Below are 18,638 nucleotides of genomic sequence, written 5' to 3'. Positions count from 1 at the left end.
GAAAAAGTGTGTAGAAACCTTTTTCCTTTTCTTCTTAGAACTCATTCTAGCATGCCTGGCATTGAATAATTGTTTTCTTGAACATGATTATTCAACTTTCAGATGCAAATACTGTCTTATACTAGTTCTAAGAACATTACAATAATCGGTTAATAAATACATCATACATTAAACAGTTGAGACGCTGTTAAAAATAGATGAATATTTTTCATTTCTTTAGTATGGAGTGATTAATGAGTTATTCTTTTTTTTCCTTAGATGTTTTGCATCAAAAGAAGGTGATGGTGGAAAGAAAAAAGGTTCTGTTGAAAGAGTTAATGTAAATTTTAAAATGATACCAGATAATTGTATACGTAATTTTAGTATTATTGCTCATGTTGATCATGGTAAAAGTACTCTTGCTGATAGATTGCTGGAAATGACTGGAACTCTGAAAATCACACCTGGAGAAAATCAAGTTTTAGATCGGTTTGAAAAACATTATATTTAATTATTGTGTTTAGTATTTACAGAGTAATTGAATGATGCTGGCTGAGGAAACTTTCTTTATTTACTTATTTTACATTAACTTGGTGTTTCTTTTATAAAGTGGCATCAGTAGATGAGCTTTTACATGTTCCACTTATATTTGAATTTATTAATAGAGCTCCCATTTATTTACATAAAACAAAATATTTTTCTAACCAAACATTTCTGTCGTGCTTGGTTTTTTAAATCTGTACATTTTTACAAAGCTAGTTATTTTTTAAATTCATGGAAAAGTTGCAAACAGTAAATCATTGAGTTACCGATTTCTGAGGACAGTTATATTTAAAATTTCAACCGTTCTTATCAGATTAATGTGCTGTCTTGTGCATATCAAATTTCTGAAAGTGATAAAGGATAAGTTTAACCCGAGTACTTAGAGCTATGACAGTTAGTCTTCTTGGAGGTAGTCTCTTTTTATGTAGCTACTAGGGACATTTTTTGTTCTTATATTTTTCAGCTGTAATTTATCTTTTTAGTGACTTATATTTCAATTATACCTGTAATTCCATTATTTGCAGTGAGCATTTATTTCACTGATAAAATGTTTGTCTTTTGTTTATTCTTGCTCTGTTTGTGGCCAAATTTGTTTTCCAATTTCCTAAAATTTTGTTACTTGTAATTTTAATAATAGAATTGCCTCTTAGTAATTTTGTAATTTTATTTTTTTGGTATTTTCAACAATTTTCATATGTCTACAAATGTCGACAGTGGGAATGAATGTGTAGACATCGCTTTATAATTACATATTGACAATTTTTAATGGTGGCTATGACAGGGAAGTTAAAATAATGCAAATTCTTTTACATTAAAATTATTTTCTCTCACATTTTATTAAAACGTTGATAAATTTTATTTCTTGTATACAATTTATATTTTAAAAAACAATTATTAATGTCGCAGCTATAAATATTTACACTTTTATAATTATTTATTACTAATAATATAGAATAAAAAATAAGAAAGATGAAATGCATAAGTACAGAACACAAAAATACACATATATTTTATAGGTAAAAATACATCTGAAACCCAAAGAGCAGAAAATTACATTTAGAGAAAAAAATTTACTGAAAAAATTAAACAAAACACTAAAAGATGAAAAACAGACTACCTATGAAAATAAAACATACTCTAGCAGAAATACTGAATTTAGTATTGGGAAGACTGCTGATGTTAAAATGTAATTATTAAAATTTTAAAAAATAATATGCTGCTACTATTGTTTAAATCATTCACTTGACTGACTGTCTTCTATGATGCTAAATGTAAAATATAGAAATGTAAAACAAAAATCTACATGCTTAACTAACAACTTAGCTTTCTTTGCTAATGTAATTTTCCATCCAGATGGATAAAACAAAATTTAACTAATACTATACTTAAATTCTAGTTACTACTTTTTTTTTGTTGATATTTCTGACTTATTCAGGAAGACAAAATTTACTGGCTTTCAACATTAAGATAGTGAAATTCTTATTTACAGTGTATGTGGAAACCCACTTTGTACTTCTTGCATTTTTTCTGTACAGCTTCCTTACATTGTGCACATCGTATCTGGGTTTTATTCATTTCTAAAAAAAATGGTATTTTTGATCATACCTTACTTCCAGCATATCCGTGTAGAAACATTTTTACTTGCCCTCCCCCTAATGGCAAGTGGTTGGACTACAGAACACATACCTAAGTATGAATTGACTGCATAAATTAACTACTTAAATTAATATATCCAAGACTGCTACAAATAGTCCACACCTTATATACAAAAGAATTTGCTTACTATGCAAATGTTGCTTTGATGCCATGTCTACTGAAACAAGGCATCATGGTCTGTTGATAAACAAAATGGTTATAAAAAGGCGATTAACATTTCTTGATTATTAAATGATGTATTCCCCTTTTTAAAGTAGCATAATGAACTGAATTTTCAATTATAAAATCAAATGTTTCATCGTAAAAAATGTAATAAATAAATATGTGGGTGAAAAATCTTCATTTAAGAAATCCATACTAGTGAATTCTTGTTGAAATTTCTCTTACATATCATGGTTTATCCATTTCTGCTCATCGCATGTATTTATTTTTGTTTTTGTTTGTTTTTTCTTCTTAATTTTTGCTTGCAACGACCCTGGTGCGCTGGGACCTGAAAGATCTGAAGTTTCGTTTCCATGTGATTGTAACACTACTTGTGAGATCATTTCTTGCACTGGATCAGACAGTGTACTGGGAAATTTGAGATTTCATTTTCTGCAGATATAGTAATTCTGAAGTAATTACTGTGTATGGATGTTCAGGTGATGTACTAGGAATTGAATAATGTGAGATTTCATTGTCATTACATACTTCTCTTATATTTTTCACAAACTAATTCTACACTCGCATGAAGTTGATTTCCTGTAAGGTGGTTCATATCTCCTACTGGGTGATCATTATCATCATAACTATCACCATTGCTTTTTTGGGGGGGTTGATGGTATCACCACATAAGCTTGAAAAGCTTGTGCATGGGATATGGAATTAGAATTTTGTAGTGTATGAAAAAATGTCATGCCTGACCAGTATTAAAACCCAGAACCTCTGGGTGAGGTCCCGGGTTAAAAAATGATTTTTAGGAGGTTTTCTGTAAACTGTGTCATCAAGATGATCTCTTTACTTCTAACAAGCTCAAAATTTCCTTCACCATGAATCTGCACAAGAAATAACCAAAAATGTTTAGATTATGCACTCTAGTTATTGAAACCCACTGTAGACAAATGTGGACATCTGATTTCTACCGATTATAAAAAACATAAAGTACACTATCTGTATTGGATGATAGAGTAATGTATTTTGATTATGGGAAAAAATCAGATGAGTCTGCTAAAAACAAAAAAGCAGGTGTCTTGAATGGTGCATCAGGTCAAGATATGGGCATTACAGTTCAGGTTAATGATATGTTATAGTATAAGGAGATTTCACATGCTATCACGTTACAGAAGTACCAACATATAACAGGAAAATATTGCAATTATTATTGTATCATTTATTCAGTTGAAATGAAACAAAATGTACAAAGTCGACAAATATCAACATTGGGCACAAGTGGGTTTAGTAAGCCATAAAATTGTTAAATACTTGACTAATTTTATCAAATTTTGTTAATAAAAATGTGTTTTTATCCAAATTATCATTCATATTTTCTACACTGACCCAGACTGGACCAACCTAAGCTCTAATCTATGTAGGGCTTAAATCAAGGGAGCGTGCAGTCTGTTTTACAAATCCATGTGCAAATCTAACTAGAATGTCTGGTATTGTTGGTGGCTGTTAGCCTTCATCAGCATGGCGATTACGTCAAAGGATCTTGAGATAGGCTTATGTTAAGATTCATGGAAACTATGGCTCTTATCACTCAGGCCAGACAGGAAGGCTGTAATTTGACTTGAATTGTTTTAAGAAGGAGTCTCTCTGCCGTATGAAAAGAAGTAACTGTACCGTGTGAGTGGGTAATCCCAAATCAGATTTGGTCACTATGGTCAGTTTTGTCTGCTGATATAATTTGTCTCATGTGAGTTGGCTAGAGTTAGGAACTTAATTTCAGTAGAATTGGCTTGACTGGATACCTCTTGTGAATCCTACCCTTAGAAAAACATTTTGTTTATTGTACTGCTGGGATGTAGGGTTAACTGAACTCTTTTTAGATTCATTATGGATTCACTTATTAGAACCCATTTATCATAATCCAGTTGTTAGAACCGATGTCAAAGTCTTCAATAAGATTCTGTAAATTAATTTGGAAAATAAAATTAGAATAAAATTTTTTTGTAGATTTCATCATTTTATTTATTTTTGTATGTACATATATAACAAAGAAAACTAGGAAACTAGTTAATGAAGAAAAAATAGATTTGAAAAACTAAACTATTTTTTCTGAAAGACGTAAATAATGATTTGTAGAATTTTTTAAATAAAAACTCTAATTAAGACATAAAAGGATTGGCAATATGATTAAGTGATTGACTTTATTGTATTGCAAACTAGTTCTGTGTGATCGGGCTTAATTAATAAAAGTTCTTGATTTAAAAAGACAAACAATAAGCTATGTAGTTAATTAAGCTGTAGAAAAAATAAATGGTAATGATGTGTTGCAATTAATCAGTAATCTAATGTAATAATATTGAAATAGGTTCTGAGAAAATGTAGTTTGCATTTCTTACAACTGTTGCTTACCTGAAACATCAGAGAATATTCATAGATCTTCTCTGTTGTGAAAAAAAAAAGATTTCATGTAGCAATGAAATGTCCACTAATGTAATGTTATAAATGAACTAATTCCTGTAGATTTGATTATGGTTAAACAATCCTTGAGTGATTTTCTGTAGAGATAAGTTACTATATTCTGTTGGCATATAGAGGTAATGATGCTGCTACATTTTCTGTAATTTAATAATTTTATTACTGATTTGTTAACTTTCCTTAGCTTTTAAATTTTAATACAAACTTAAATTCCTAATGATGGTATTTATTATTATTATTATTCCTAATGGTATTAATTTCAGCTTACAAGTCGAAAGAGAACGTGGTATTACAGTTAAAGCACAAACTGCATCATTGTTGTATACATACAAAGGGAAAGAATATTTATTAAATTTAATTGATACGCCAGGTCATGTAGATTTTTCAAATGAAGTAATAAGATCATTAGTCGCCTGTCAGGGTGTTCTCTTATTAGTCGATGCTAATCAAGGAGTGCAAGCTCAAACTGTTGCTAATTTTTATTTAGCATTTACTAAAGAACTAGTTATTGTTCCTGTTTTAAATAAAGTTGATTTAAAGTATGCTGATCCAGAAGGTACTGCAAAACAACTTAATAATTTATTTGGTATTGAAGAAAAGGATGTATTGAAGGTGATTAGATGTGTTTAATTATTTTTTAGATATATAATAAAAAAATTGTTTGTCATTTGGTTTTTCTTGATTTGCCGGCACTTTGGCAGTTGTCTACATTAATTGCATGCTTTAGATATGAGGTCTGTAACTAAAGTAATGAGTCTAGTTTTTTTTGGTAGCCAAAATGTTAACACTAAAATTACTAGTATGTGGTTATATGAACAGCTGATTTATATTATGTCTTAATATTTTTAGTCTGTTGTTACCATGTGATATGTAAACAAACTTTTTGTGTAACTGATGAGTGATACTAATTATGAGCAACGTTGTCCAATCAAGTTTTGTGTTAAACTTGGTGAGAGTGCTACTGAAACTTTTCAAAATTGAAAAGGGTGTATGGAGATAATACTCTGTTATAAGCCCAAGATTTAGGTGATTTAAAGCATTTTCAGATAGCTGGGAATCAGTTGCAGACGATTCATGCTCTGGAAGATCATTAACATCAAAAAGTGATGACAATATTGAGTGAATCAGAGACTTGATAGAGTACAACTGGTGATTAACTTTCAGAATGATTGCAGAACAATTGAATTTGAATCATATCACAGTTAATCTAATTTTGACTAATGAATTGGACATGAAAAAATTTGTGCAAAATTAGTCCCAAAAAACCTTATTATTGAACAGAAAAACAACAGGGCGGAAGTGTGCTGCGATCTTCTAAGGCAAATTGAAACTGATCCTGACTTTCAAAAAAATGTAGGTGATGAATCTAGGATGTTTAAGTATGACCCAGAAACAAAACGCCAGACTCAACAGGTCCCAAAAAAGCAAAAATGAGCAAATCAAAACCATTCTAATTTGTTTTTTCAAGAGTAATGACATTGTTCGTCCATAAGGAGTTTTTGCCTACAGGACAGACTATAAATCAGTGTTTACCGAGAAATTCTTGAAAGACTGTGGAAAAGAGTTGTCCGCATGAGATCAGCTATCAAAGACAACAGGACGATGCCCCTTGTCACACTGCACTCTCAGTTAATTAATTTTTGGCAAAGAAAACATTCCTGTAGTTCCTCAACCGCCTTATTCACCTGACATAAGTCCTTGCAATTTTTTTTCTATTCCTGACTAAAAAGCACCTCAAAGAACACAATTTTTGAACAGTAAAAAACAAAAAAAATATGTAACCAACCATCTGAAGGATATAACGGTTTCTGAGTTCCAATACTGCTGTGAAGAGTGGAAAACCATTTGAATTGTTGTGTGGCTTCCCAAGGGAACTATTTCGAAGGTGATAAGAGTCCATGTATAATTGGATTGTAAATGAAAAGTTTTTCTGTACTAGTCTCATTTCTTTATTTACAGACCTCATAATTATGACAATATAAACGAGCTTTCCTGTAAAAGTTTAATATAATGGTTACGTAACCATAGTGTACTGGTTACATACCTTTTTCACGACTGCCCAAAAAGAAATATAATGTATTAAGGGTTATGTAAGTTTGTTCCACTGTAGCAGCTCAACAGCTGAATCAATTTAAATGTGTGACTTCACGTTGTAATCCTTACATTACCGCAAGTGTCATAGGCTATATAAATATGTATATACAGGTGACTGAAAAGGAAGGGAAATATTCTGGCAACCGATTCTAGAGTTTGAAATAAGGAAAAATGTTCGTATAAACATATGTGTGAAAATGCTTTGTTACAGCACACAGATTTCAGTTCCCTCAGTAAAATTTCAGTATCTTAGGGGTAAACTTTTGGTTGTTCTTATGTTTTTCACCTGAAAAATCGAATAAAACATCCCAGATCTATAGCTCCCATAATGATAAAGAAACATTTCTTTAGGATTGAAGTACAGTAACTTTGTTAAACGATTAATAAATACATAAATTTTATTATCAAAACGCGCAGAAAATTTTATTTTCAGAAAATTGATTTAATAAATTCTGTGAAAAATAAAAAAAAGTAAATTTTTATTAATAACAGGCTTAATAAAAAAATCTTATAAATTTGTAAAAATTAAAAACAGTTGTTTGTAGTACAATAAATTTAACCTTTGAAAAATTAAAATATTTTAATTTAGTTTAAAAAATACTTGCTCTGGTTCATTCCAATTTATTACACAACTGCCCAAAAAGAAGTAATGTATGTAAAGCCGTGCGCGCATGTGTGTGTATGTGTGCTTTCACTGTAGTAGCCCAATGGCTGAACCAATTTAGGTGTATGACCCTGTGTTGGAATTCTTATGTTACCTACCGGGAGTGTCATTAGATATATATATATATATATATTTAAATAAATGTAAAGAATTTGAATACAAAATTATACTACATACTAGATTGTCACCTGTATGCTCTTTAATTAACTTGCATTAGTAATTATCCTATATTAAAGAGCACTGTTTGTCAGCAATTTTTTTTTTGGCAGTTGTGTTTTTTAATATTTATTTTGTCTTCAAATACAATACATAAAAATGATATTTATAGCTAATGGTAACATTAAAATTACTAAACATTTTTTTTTTTTTGTTTGCATTTGCCACAAATGCATTATAACCTAACAGTTGGAAGTATATCTTGTTTCCTTAAAAGGGTAAATTGTTTGTGTTATAAATGAAAATGAATATTTATATTGATTTGTACTATTTTTAATACTTTGTATTGATTTAATACTGTGCTTTATTGATTTGTACTATTTTTTTTACTGTGTTGTGCTTATCTGAATTTTGAGATTGCGATTTCAGGGAGCAACTTATGAGCATCATGTTTTATATCATATTGATAAAACTGTTACTGAGAAAAAATGATACAACTAACTTATTAGTGATTAATTTTTAAATCATATGCTGTTTGATTAGTTTTGTGTTTTTTAAAAGTAGTCTGGAGTTGACCCAGTCATGTCCCTTTTTCGTGATTCAACATCATGTGACAAAACTTATATAAAAAAAAATCAATGTTTCATGCATTTCAATCGGTATAGGATTTCAAAACTGCTAAATGTGGAGGAAAAAATTAAGCTGAGTAAAACAATTTTTCAAGCAGTTATTTTCTGCTGCTAGAATGTAGTTTGCCAGGATATATTTCTTTACTAAAAATAATCTTAACATTCGCATTATTCCTCTGTACTGTTAATTTTAATTTTAATTTTAATTATATTTAAATTCTATTAAATAAATCACCTAGTACAGAATATTGAGATAAGATATATCTTACTTTAATCTTTCGTGAAAGTACTTTTACGGTATCCCGCATTCTCAGTCGTGATTGAAATATTTCTGTTATTGCATAATAAAAATAAAAAATACTAAAGTAATGAATGAAATATTTCTGTTATTGCATAATAAAAATAAAAAATACTAAAATAATGATTGCATATTAATTTACTCAAGTGCTGCTATCTGTTGCAGTTTTTCTAAAAACCTTTTTTCCCTCTTTTCTAAAAAGAGGGAAAAAAGGTAAAAGGGAAGAAGGGGAAAATGAAAACAAGAAAAAAGGGGGAAAGGAGAAAAGAAGAAAAAGGGAAATAATGAAAAGAGAAATGGGGAAAGGAAAGGGAAAATGGAAAGGTTAAATTTTGTTAAGTTCTTTAATGTTCATTTTTTTAATGTTTTATCAAACTTTCAATTGTGTTCATTTAATCTATATATATATATATATATATATATACTCAAATCTAGGAGTAGTGAAGCATTGCCGGGTCAGCTAGTAATACATAAAATTATTAGGAGTAAAATTAAGTTACCTAATACATTTAATATAAAAAAATTTATGAATTAATAAATAAATTAAATTGTTTCAATGTAAATAAAGATGTTAGAATGCTTAGTTATGACATAATTAACATATATCCTAGCATATCTGTTGACATTAACAAAAATAAAAATAAATAAATTACAAAGCGACCACGAAGATCCAAAATTTATTAAAGGCATCATTGCTATTATGTGAAATATATGTAGACAAAACTATTTTGAATTTGATTACAAATATTGTACACCAAAGAATACCTTACCTATGTAATTTCTGTTATCAGCTATTATATCCAAAATATACATATATTTATAGTATATATATATATTTACAGGATTTTGAGAATAAATTAGCGCACAGTATTATCATTCATACACATAAATGTTTTGTTATGGACATTGTATGTTGATGATATTCCTATTATATATAACCCAGTAATAAACAATGAATATTTAATAATACGAGTATTAAACAAATTCAATTCTTATTTTTAAATTTTCTTTCTCTATCCCTCTGGGTGTTGAAATCTCCCAGTAGAATATTAATATTATTTTTGGAATTTTGATTATTTAATTTTCTAAAGTATCTCAAGAATTCGTCTACTTTTTCTGTCTTGATTTGCTTGATTATTCTTTTTTATTTTATTGATTTATTTTCATGATTTGCTCTTTATAATTGTTATGTTTAAGAAATAGTTTTATTTCAATTTTTTTAGGGAAAATACTTGAATATTCTATTAAAGGTTAATTTTTGATAAAACAAAGATAATTTTGCCAAATAGGATCATTTACATCTATTTGTGTGTGTTAAATTAATTAACTTTTATAAGATGTCCATCATAGATTTTTGAGTTCTAATAAAGTAATTAAAGTAAACATTTTATACATATGTATGGAATTTCCCAGTTACCTAATCATTTTATTTGTCTTGATAAAATTGTTAATTATTTTATTATCAGAATGAAACTCAAAAGACTTAACAATTTCTTTTTTAGTCACGAACAATTTTTAAATATTTTCCCCAAGATAACCTGTGGGCTTGTTTTGTTTTGATCAGTATAAATATTTTAAAATAATGTTCTAATAGCCAATATTATAATAAATTATTAAAAATCACAAATTTAACAAATAAAATTACAAAGATATTCACTAAAAATTAAAAGCGTATGGTAATTTTGAAACATTTCACCACGCATAATGTTAGCTTACAATCAGGGCAGAAGTAATGTTTCCTGTTTTATTTTATTTCTGTTAGAATGATTTTTATGAATACAGATGTCATAAATATCATTCGGATTGATATTTTTTTCTGTTTTTGTACAGTGTCTTGGAAATTTAGAGCTGTTATTTTATCAGAGTTTGTTAAAAAACAAGAACAAGCATGGTTTTTCTTGATCTAAGCTTCTCAGATATTGAAGATTTTTTCTAAAGCACGTGCTTATTGAACTAATAAGCACAAATGCTGGTGGGGTTGATAATTGAATGAAGCATGATTTGATTGTTGAAGAGTACAGATGTTGAGTGTTGTGGAAGTCATAAGAATGTTGTGAAAGTCGCCAAATGTAACAGTAATTTGTTCAGTATACCTTATATTTTGATTCGGGCTAATAAATAAAAAAAAAACCGGTTTCCACGTCACTAGTTAATTTTTTATAATTATTTTTTAATAAATGGGTACACCCAAGTTAACTCAGGATAATCAGATAGATTTTTTTTTAAATTAAAGATTTTTTTTATATTAGAGAGATTAATTTTATAGATTAAGAATATATCAGTTTTTCAAAAATACATTTTAATGCATCATTGTTAGTTGTTAATACAATAAAAACTGATAATTTAAATAAATTTTTAAAATGAATTAAAAAATTTTGCTTATAGGTGTATAATTAGATAATAAATAAAGTCTAAAATTTTATTAATGGACTTGTAGAAACCGGTTAAAATTAATTTTTAATGATTATTTTAGATTTACACATATAAAATTTATACCTATATATAAAGTTCATTAACTTTTAGAGGCGTTTTGCCGTACTTTTATGGTAGTGAAAATTCAGTTCCATGGCGTTTTGCCATAATAGTGTGCTTGGTGTACTGCTATCAGCCGCTGCTGTGTAAAATTACTTAGACCCAATTTATTTAGTAATATAGGGGAATAGTATCATTAGGCTATAAAATGTTACTCATAGGCTTAATTTCTGTAACAATTGCCGAGAGGAACAGCTGTTTTGAATGTTCCTTTACTGTAGCCAGTTCCCCCACCACACTGCCATCCGATTTCCGCCATGTCGTTCAATGTTGTTCAGCAGTTTACACTTAACGTTTTTGCAATTTTTGTTATAAAAATCATCATGTTTAAAGTATGTTTTCTTTTCTTAATGTAATTTTCTTATTTTTAAAAACAAGTACAAGTTGTATTTATCTTGTTTTTTTTTTTAATGTTCTTATCTTGCTTTTTATTAATGTGTTTATGTAACGTTTTCTTTTTCCAAATGCGGTTATAAGAACAGCTTGTTTATAATACGAGCTTTCTTTCTTTACCGTATTTTTTTTTCTGGGAATTTGTATGCGCTTGATTTGTTTTCAATTTGTTTTAGGGATATTTTATGTAGAAAGTAAACATTTCAAACATGGCAGAAGGTACTTATGTGATTGATAATGAAGTAGCAAGGTTATTAGGTGACTTAGCATCAGACTGTGTTTTCTCTGATGCTGAACATTTGGATATTGTTACATTAGATAAGATTGATGATGAGGATGAATTTGGTAGTATAATGCATAATGGTTCTGGTGATGCAGTAGACCTACAGGATAAAATTTTTATCCTGTTTTTATATAATTTTTATTTAATAGAATGACTGATTTATTTTCTGGGGTGCATTACAAGTCACTGAAAGTAATAACTTGGGATTTAAGTTTGCAAAAGATGATAAGGGAAATACTACTGTTGTTTGGGAGGGGATGAAAAATTATCAGGGTAAGGTAGAAAATTTTACTGTTTGTAATGCTGGACCACAAATAAATTTCATTAGCATTTCTGACACTTTCAAATTCTTTTTTGATGACACTGTAGCTGCCAATATCTATGTTTATTCTCATGGGCATATCCAACAGACCGACTTTAAGATCTTATTTTTCAAAAAACTTATTACTAGAATGCAACATTTTTTTTTAATCATGTCATGTGACAAATATGAGTTGCTGTCAAAATTTCTTCATTTCAATGACAATATACAAGTAGAAAATTTTAATGGAGCAAAACACTATTCAAAATTCACCCTGTAGGTTCTCGCCTTAACAATAAATTTCAAGAAGCTTATATTCTATTGAAACATATCTGCATCGGTGAATCTTTGCTTTTGTGGAAAGGCTTGTTGTCTTTTTGCTAGTACATGCCTGACAAGGTAGCAAAATTTGGTGTGAAAACGTTTGGAGTTTGTGAATCAACAACTGGTTACACATGGTCCTTCATTGTATATACTGAAAAGATATGCAGTTTGATTCAGATGTAATCTCTGATGGGGTAGCTAAATCTGAGTGTAGTCCTCACACTCATAGAAAAACCTTTGGGTAAAGATTACACATTGTGCATGGACAGTTGGTATAACAGTCTTAATTTAACCCGTGTACTAAAAAGTAAAAATACAGATTGTGTTGACACATTGAATCTGAGAAGAAAGAATATACCACAAGAAATAAAAAAAAAATTGCTGAATGGTGAATTGTGTGCAATACATTCTGGTGATGTGTCCATCTTAAAATAGCTTGAAAAAACAATTAGTTTCATTCATATCCACATAATCACAATGTGGAATTTGTAGAAAAGACTAAAAACCACACAAAAGTAAATGAAATGAAACCATCTATTGTTTTACGTTTTAACGTTATAACATGGATGGTGTACATGTATGTGACCAATAGTTATAATGTTATCCTGTTGAACGCAAACTTGAGAAAAAGTGGTATATGAAACTTTTTAAAAGATTAATAAATATTAAAATCTCATATAATCTAGAAGAAGAATCACCAAACAGTAACCATCTGTCGCTGAGATTATCTGTAATTGGTGAACTTATTCAACAACACTGTAAAAACAAAAAACTCTGTTGTGGACAGCCAACAATCAAGCTTGACCAAGCAACCAGATTGACTGACCTACATTTCCCAAAAAGAATTCCAGCTATAGGTAAAAAAGCCAATCCACAAAAGAGATGTGTTGTTTGCTATAAAAATGGTAAAAGGAAAGTGTCTTCCTACCAATGTCCTAACTGTGAGGCTGGCTTGTGCATAGATCCATGTTTTGAGATCTATCACGCTAACAAAACCTTTTAAGTTAACTGTATACCTCCTTTTTCATGCTAAAACAAATATTAATCAATATTCTAGAATGTTTACTATTTAAGTTTGAAATATTATACGCATATCGTAGTAGAAGTTAAAATAAAGTAAATTCAACTAACATGCTCATTTCTCTACTTTATTTAAAAACATAACCCACACAGATAGGGGGGTCACAAATACCTGTATAACTAACACATTAAAGGGTTTATAACAATATTAGAGAAAATTAATTTCATCATTTCATATTAAAAGTACTTTATCATTGAAATTAGTTATTTTTAACCAAATACAAACAAACAATAATCTGTATAGCCTGTGTTAAATAACTGAACTTTTTAAAACTATTTGTGGATTAATAAAAAACAAACATTCAAATTTACAGATTAAAAAAAATATGTATAAAAAGAAAATAATTAGAATCGATGTTTAAATAACTAAATTGTACCGGTGATTTATTCAAATGACTAATAAATAAAGTTTAAATTTCTAATTTCAGCTAAATAAACAAATAATTCTTTGCTTATATCGCATAATGTAGTCGTATGTTATGCTACAGCTAATAATTAATAATATCTCATTTTCTTTGAATATGTTTAATTATTTGTTTATTTTGAAGATACCTTAGGGATTTTGTGAACATTTGTTTCAGATATCAGCAAAACTAGGAACAGGTGTTGAAGAAGTTTTGAATTCTGTCATAGAACGCATTCCACCGCCTAACACAGATCGTAATGCTCCATTAAAAGCTGTGATATTTGATAGTTGGTACGATAGGTATAAAGGTGCCATCACCCTTGTTTACATTAAAGATGGAAGAGTTAAAAGCGGTGATGTAGTTGTTTCAGCTTATTCCAAAAATGAATATACTGTTCGTAGTGTTGGTATTTTACGTCCCCATGAAGAACTGACTGATGAATTGTTAGTATATTGTTTAGGTTTTTTAACTTTTTCTCAGTAATTATGGATTAATTTTTTATACTAGTAACCCCCAACATGGTCTTTCATTTTTCCATTCTTTCCCTTATCTTTTATTCCTTCCTCAGATGAGTGCCGTGGAAATTGAGTCGGTCACTGCCTCAGTTCCATCAGTGACTCATACTAGGACTTTGTAATTGCTGGCAGAGAAGTAACTTCTTTGTTGAAGCTCTGTTGAGCAGCAACCTTCAACTTTTACCTGTAGAACTGTTCAGCGACTGTTTCCAAACCAGATATTGCACAGAAAGTTAAATTAGTGATTTGACCTATTTTTTTTCCCCTACATCCCTGGGCAGGACATCCAGTTAAGTATACTCTGCCCAGGGACGTGTCCATAAACTCTAAGGCGGTCTCCCCTCCCGCCGGCTGTATGTCCGACAAGGCAGGTCAACCCCCCCGGTGTCTGATCTTAATGCGCCTGCCTCAAATCCCGGCCAGGAGGCAGACTGGCCCGGCTATGCCGTTCCACGCCCCCCCAACGGGAACCGGGTCTCGGTCTTTATGCCATTGCCTCTAACTGGCGGAGCCGACCCCAGGAGTGCAAGCACCCCCGGAGACCAGCCCCACCAGCCGGGACTAGGTCTTTTATTTTCCCCACAAATTGACAAATACTCCCAGGAGTCCCCGCCCCTTCATCGAAACCAGCACACCTCAGCATGCTGGCCCTCCGGGACGAGGCTGTCCGCCCTACCCCGCACCGACAACACTATCGATCGCGTCCCCTTGATTCCCTCTCTTTGATACGGAGAATGGTGCCCGCAAAACTCCTGAATCTATCCCAGTTTTGTTGATTGGCCAACAGCCATTCAGCCAGGTTATCTGCCGTCAAGTTGTCTATACCCGATCCAAATCTGTACTGTGCCCACCTGTAACACTCAAAAATCGTGTGTTCTGCATCATCTATGTCCGGGCAATAATCGCAGTTCGAGGTCTCCCGCTTACCGATTCGATTAAGATATTGGCAGAAGCAGCCATGTCCCGTCATGAGCTGAGTAGTGTAAAAGCCCATGTCGACGGTCTATCCAGGCGTCCAGGTCACCAATCAGACGCCTGGTCCAAGCAGCCACCGCCAAGCCAGCCCACCTGGCTTTCCACTCTTGTCTTGTGACTGCCTCTATTTCATCCTTGCTGTGACCCTCCTCCGTGAGCCTTCTTGCCCTGACCTGAAGATCTATAGGCGGGACCGACGCTAGGACACACAAAGCAACGTACGACATGGTACCCGATACCACCCCCAGAAGAGCCATCCTATGCATACTCTGCAACCTCCCTCTATTACGTTGAATATTCATAGCCTCAGCCCATAAGAAGCCGCATATAATGCAGAAGATACCATTACAGACATAATCAATCTTCTTATAGAGGCCCTAGGTATGGAGCGTCCAGCGATCAAGCCGCCCCTAATAGCTTTAATAGTGGGCACCACGTGTTTACACACGGACTCAATATGTCCACCGTACTTCAGATGTTTGTCAATTATTACGCCTAAGTATTTGGTACTATTGACCTCGGCAATACCCTCACCCGGGATCCTGACATTGACTCCACGAAGTCTCCGTCTCCCCGTGAACAGGATACACTTGCTCTTGACGGGGGACACCTCCATACTGTTGCTTATCAGCCAGTCATCAATTAGTCGCAGGGAGAGATTGGCCTTGGCCTCTACAACATCCAATTTCCTGTCCTCGACCAACACCGCCACGTCATCAGCGTATGCAATAACTTTGACTCCATCTGGGTAATCCAATCTGAGTATTTCATCATAGAATACGTTCCATAATAAGGGACCCAGAACAGATCCCTGCGGGACACCCCCGAAGATCCGATATCTCTCGACACCCTCTAACGTAGACACCTCTGTCACCCTGTTATTCAAGTAACAGTTTACTTGATTTAGGAGGTAATCACTGATATTTAACCTGGTAAGCGCACGCATGATTGCTGACCAAGGCACGGAACCAAATGCGTTCTTGATGTCCAATAGTATTACAAGAGGAATTTTTCTGGTACGCCATGTGCCCTGCCGAACCTCTGCCGCCCAATCTACTACTCTTCTCTATCGCTTGGACAGTGGAACGGCTCCTCCGGAAACCATATTGTTCCTGATGCAGGCTGTCTCGGTATTCTAGTTCCTCAATTAGTCTGTCCGCCACCAGCCTTTCGGCAACCTTGCCCATGTTATTGATGAGACTAATGGGACGATATGTCTCAGTGCCCGTCTCTGCACCAGGTTTGGGCAAAAAGACCGTCCTGGACGCCTTCCAGCAGTCGGGAAACAAACGGTGCTGTAATCCGTAACTAACTATATCGGTCATTTCCCATGGGATACGCTTCATCAGGCTCTTAATAATCGCATACGGGATTCCATCGGGATCGGGGTTCTTTTTATCCTTAAGTTTATTGACAGCAACAGTCACTTCGTCCTGTGTGAATCTGCCACCTCCACACAGGACCACCCCAGTCCTCGCTTCCTCTTCCCGTGGGAAGAGCACCATCATCTGCTGTGTCGCTTTCTCTTTGTTAAGCGTTGGCAGACGTCTTCCCAGATGTTTAGTGACAACCTGGAAGGCGCGTCCCCAGGGGTCGGCGTCCAGCTCCCCGCACAGATCCCTCCATTTTTCTTTTTTGGCTTTCTTGATCATAAAATTTAATTTTCTTCGTGCCGCTCTATAATCATTCATCGCCCGTTCACTTTCAGCAGTAAGACCCATCCTTGTTCTGAACCTTTGAGCCGTCCTTCTACATCTTTGGAGAACCATCCTTTACTCTGCAATTTCCGAGTTCCACCAGTAGACTGGGTGGTGTCTGGGGATAGTAACAGGCAATTGTTGAATCTCATCCATAATTATCTCTTGTAGAGCCTCCGGGTTAGGCCTTCCTTCCCCTCTGATCCTATGCGCCGCTCTTTCGACGACTCTGTTAACCTGCCATTCTGTTAATCTAGACGTAGGTTGTAGCACAGTAGGAGCTTCAACAGCGTCCTCAATAACCAGGGAGACCACCAGGTGATCGCTGCCAGACTCTACATCCAAGACTTGAGCCATAACTGAATCAGGGGCCATTTCACGATCACCAAATCGAAAACGGATTGAAGACCCCTAGCACTGTATGTGGGGGTACCGTCATTGAGGCATACTGTTCCGGTGGCCGCAGTCCTCCAGTACCTCCCCTCGCGCATTGGAGGACCCCACACCCGCTGCGACCGTTCTACAATTAAAGTCCCCCAATACAGACCTTCTTGGGAGACTGTATCGCAATTCGCTGTAGCTGAATTATCCTATTATTATAATTGGCTAATGTTATATTCGGGCTGATGTACACTCCAAAGACTATGTATTTATCAAGTTCAACGGCCACCACTCCTTCGGCTCTATAATAGAGGCCGTACCCCCCACTGCCTGTAATCCTACAGATAGCCACGTCTCCGGCCATATCCGACACCCACTGCGTCCTAGCCGCAGCGTATACATTTGGTTCCGTTGCTACCAGAAAATCATAGTCTCCTCTAACTGCGATTTCCTCAACCAGGTCGCTAGAAAGGAGGCTCCTGTTGTTATTCGCAAGTAAGAACCTGATCATTTCTTGCAATCAGGACTCCCGGTTCTGTGTTCTGAACTACTACAATACAAACATTTAGTCGCCTCCCGACATTCCCGGATTAGATGACCCGCACCGCCACAGTTGTAACAGAGGTTTCGTCTGTCGGGACCCTTACAGTCTCTACTACCGTGCCCAGACCCCCAGCAACGGTAGCAGCGCTCGTTTTCGGACCTTATATAGGTGCGGCAGTTTACCCACACCACCCTGAGTCTCGTTGCAACAAGTTTATTCGCACCTCTATATGTTGTGATAACTGTTGCATTCTTGGTATCGCCGTAAGCACCCCTTAGCGAAGAAATGCGGTAGCCTTCCGATGTTCCAAGAACTTGATCAAGTGCCTCGCTGGTATCTTTTTCAGTGGTGTCACAATCAAGATCTTTGATGTGCACCACAGTCCTCCGGTCACCTCTGGTCCTCAGATCTACCTGCAGGTCAGCCGCTCGGTCACTCAACAAATTAGTAAATTCTCCTGCCCTCTGTGACCCCAGGATTCGGACCTCCATCTCTTGATTCCTCCCCTTCCTGATGGAGACGACATCGCCGACTTCCTCCTTGGATACTCTATCCTTAACAGTAT

General features: G+C 33.7%; 1 protein-coding gene across 3 annotated transcripts in view; it reads left to right on the top strand.

Moving 5' to 3' along the window:
- waw (Translation factor waclaw) overlaps positions 1–18,638 on the top strand; it is a 67,663-nt gene that overhangs the window by 12,852 nt on the left and 36,173 nt on the right. For all 3 annotated transcript variants that reach the window (XM_075378718.1, XM_075378716.1, XM_075378719.1), the window contains exons 3-5: positions 259–468; positions 5,064–5,412; positions 14,136–14,404. In XM_075378718.1, coding sequence (XP_075234833.1) covers positions 259–468; positions 5,064–5,412; positions 14,136–14,404 — 828 coding nt within the window. The remainder of the gene's footprint in view (positions 1–258; positions 469–5,063; positions 5,413–14,135; positions 14,405–18,638) is intronic.

This window comes from Lycorma delicatula, chromosome 11 (assembly GCF_047948215.1).
Source record: "Lycorma delicatula isolate Av1 chromosome 11, ASM4794821v1, whole genome shotgun sequence".
In the NCBI taxonomy this organism is placed as follows: Eukaryota; Metazoa; Arthropoda; class Insecta; order Hemiptera; family Fulgoridae; genus Lycorma; species Lycorma delicatula.
The sequence above is the reverse complement of the archived record's forward strand: the minus strand, read 5'-3'. Positions and strand labels throughout refer to the sequence as shown.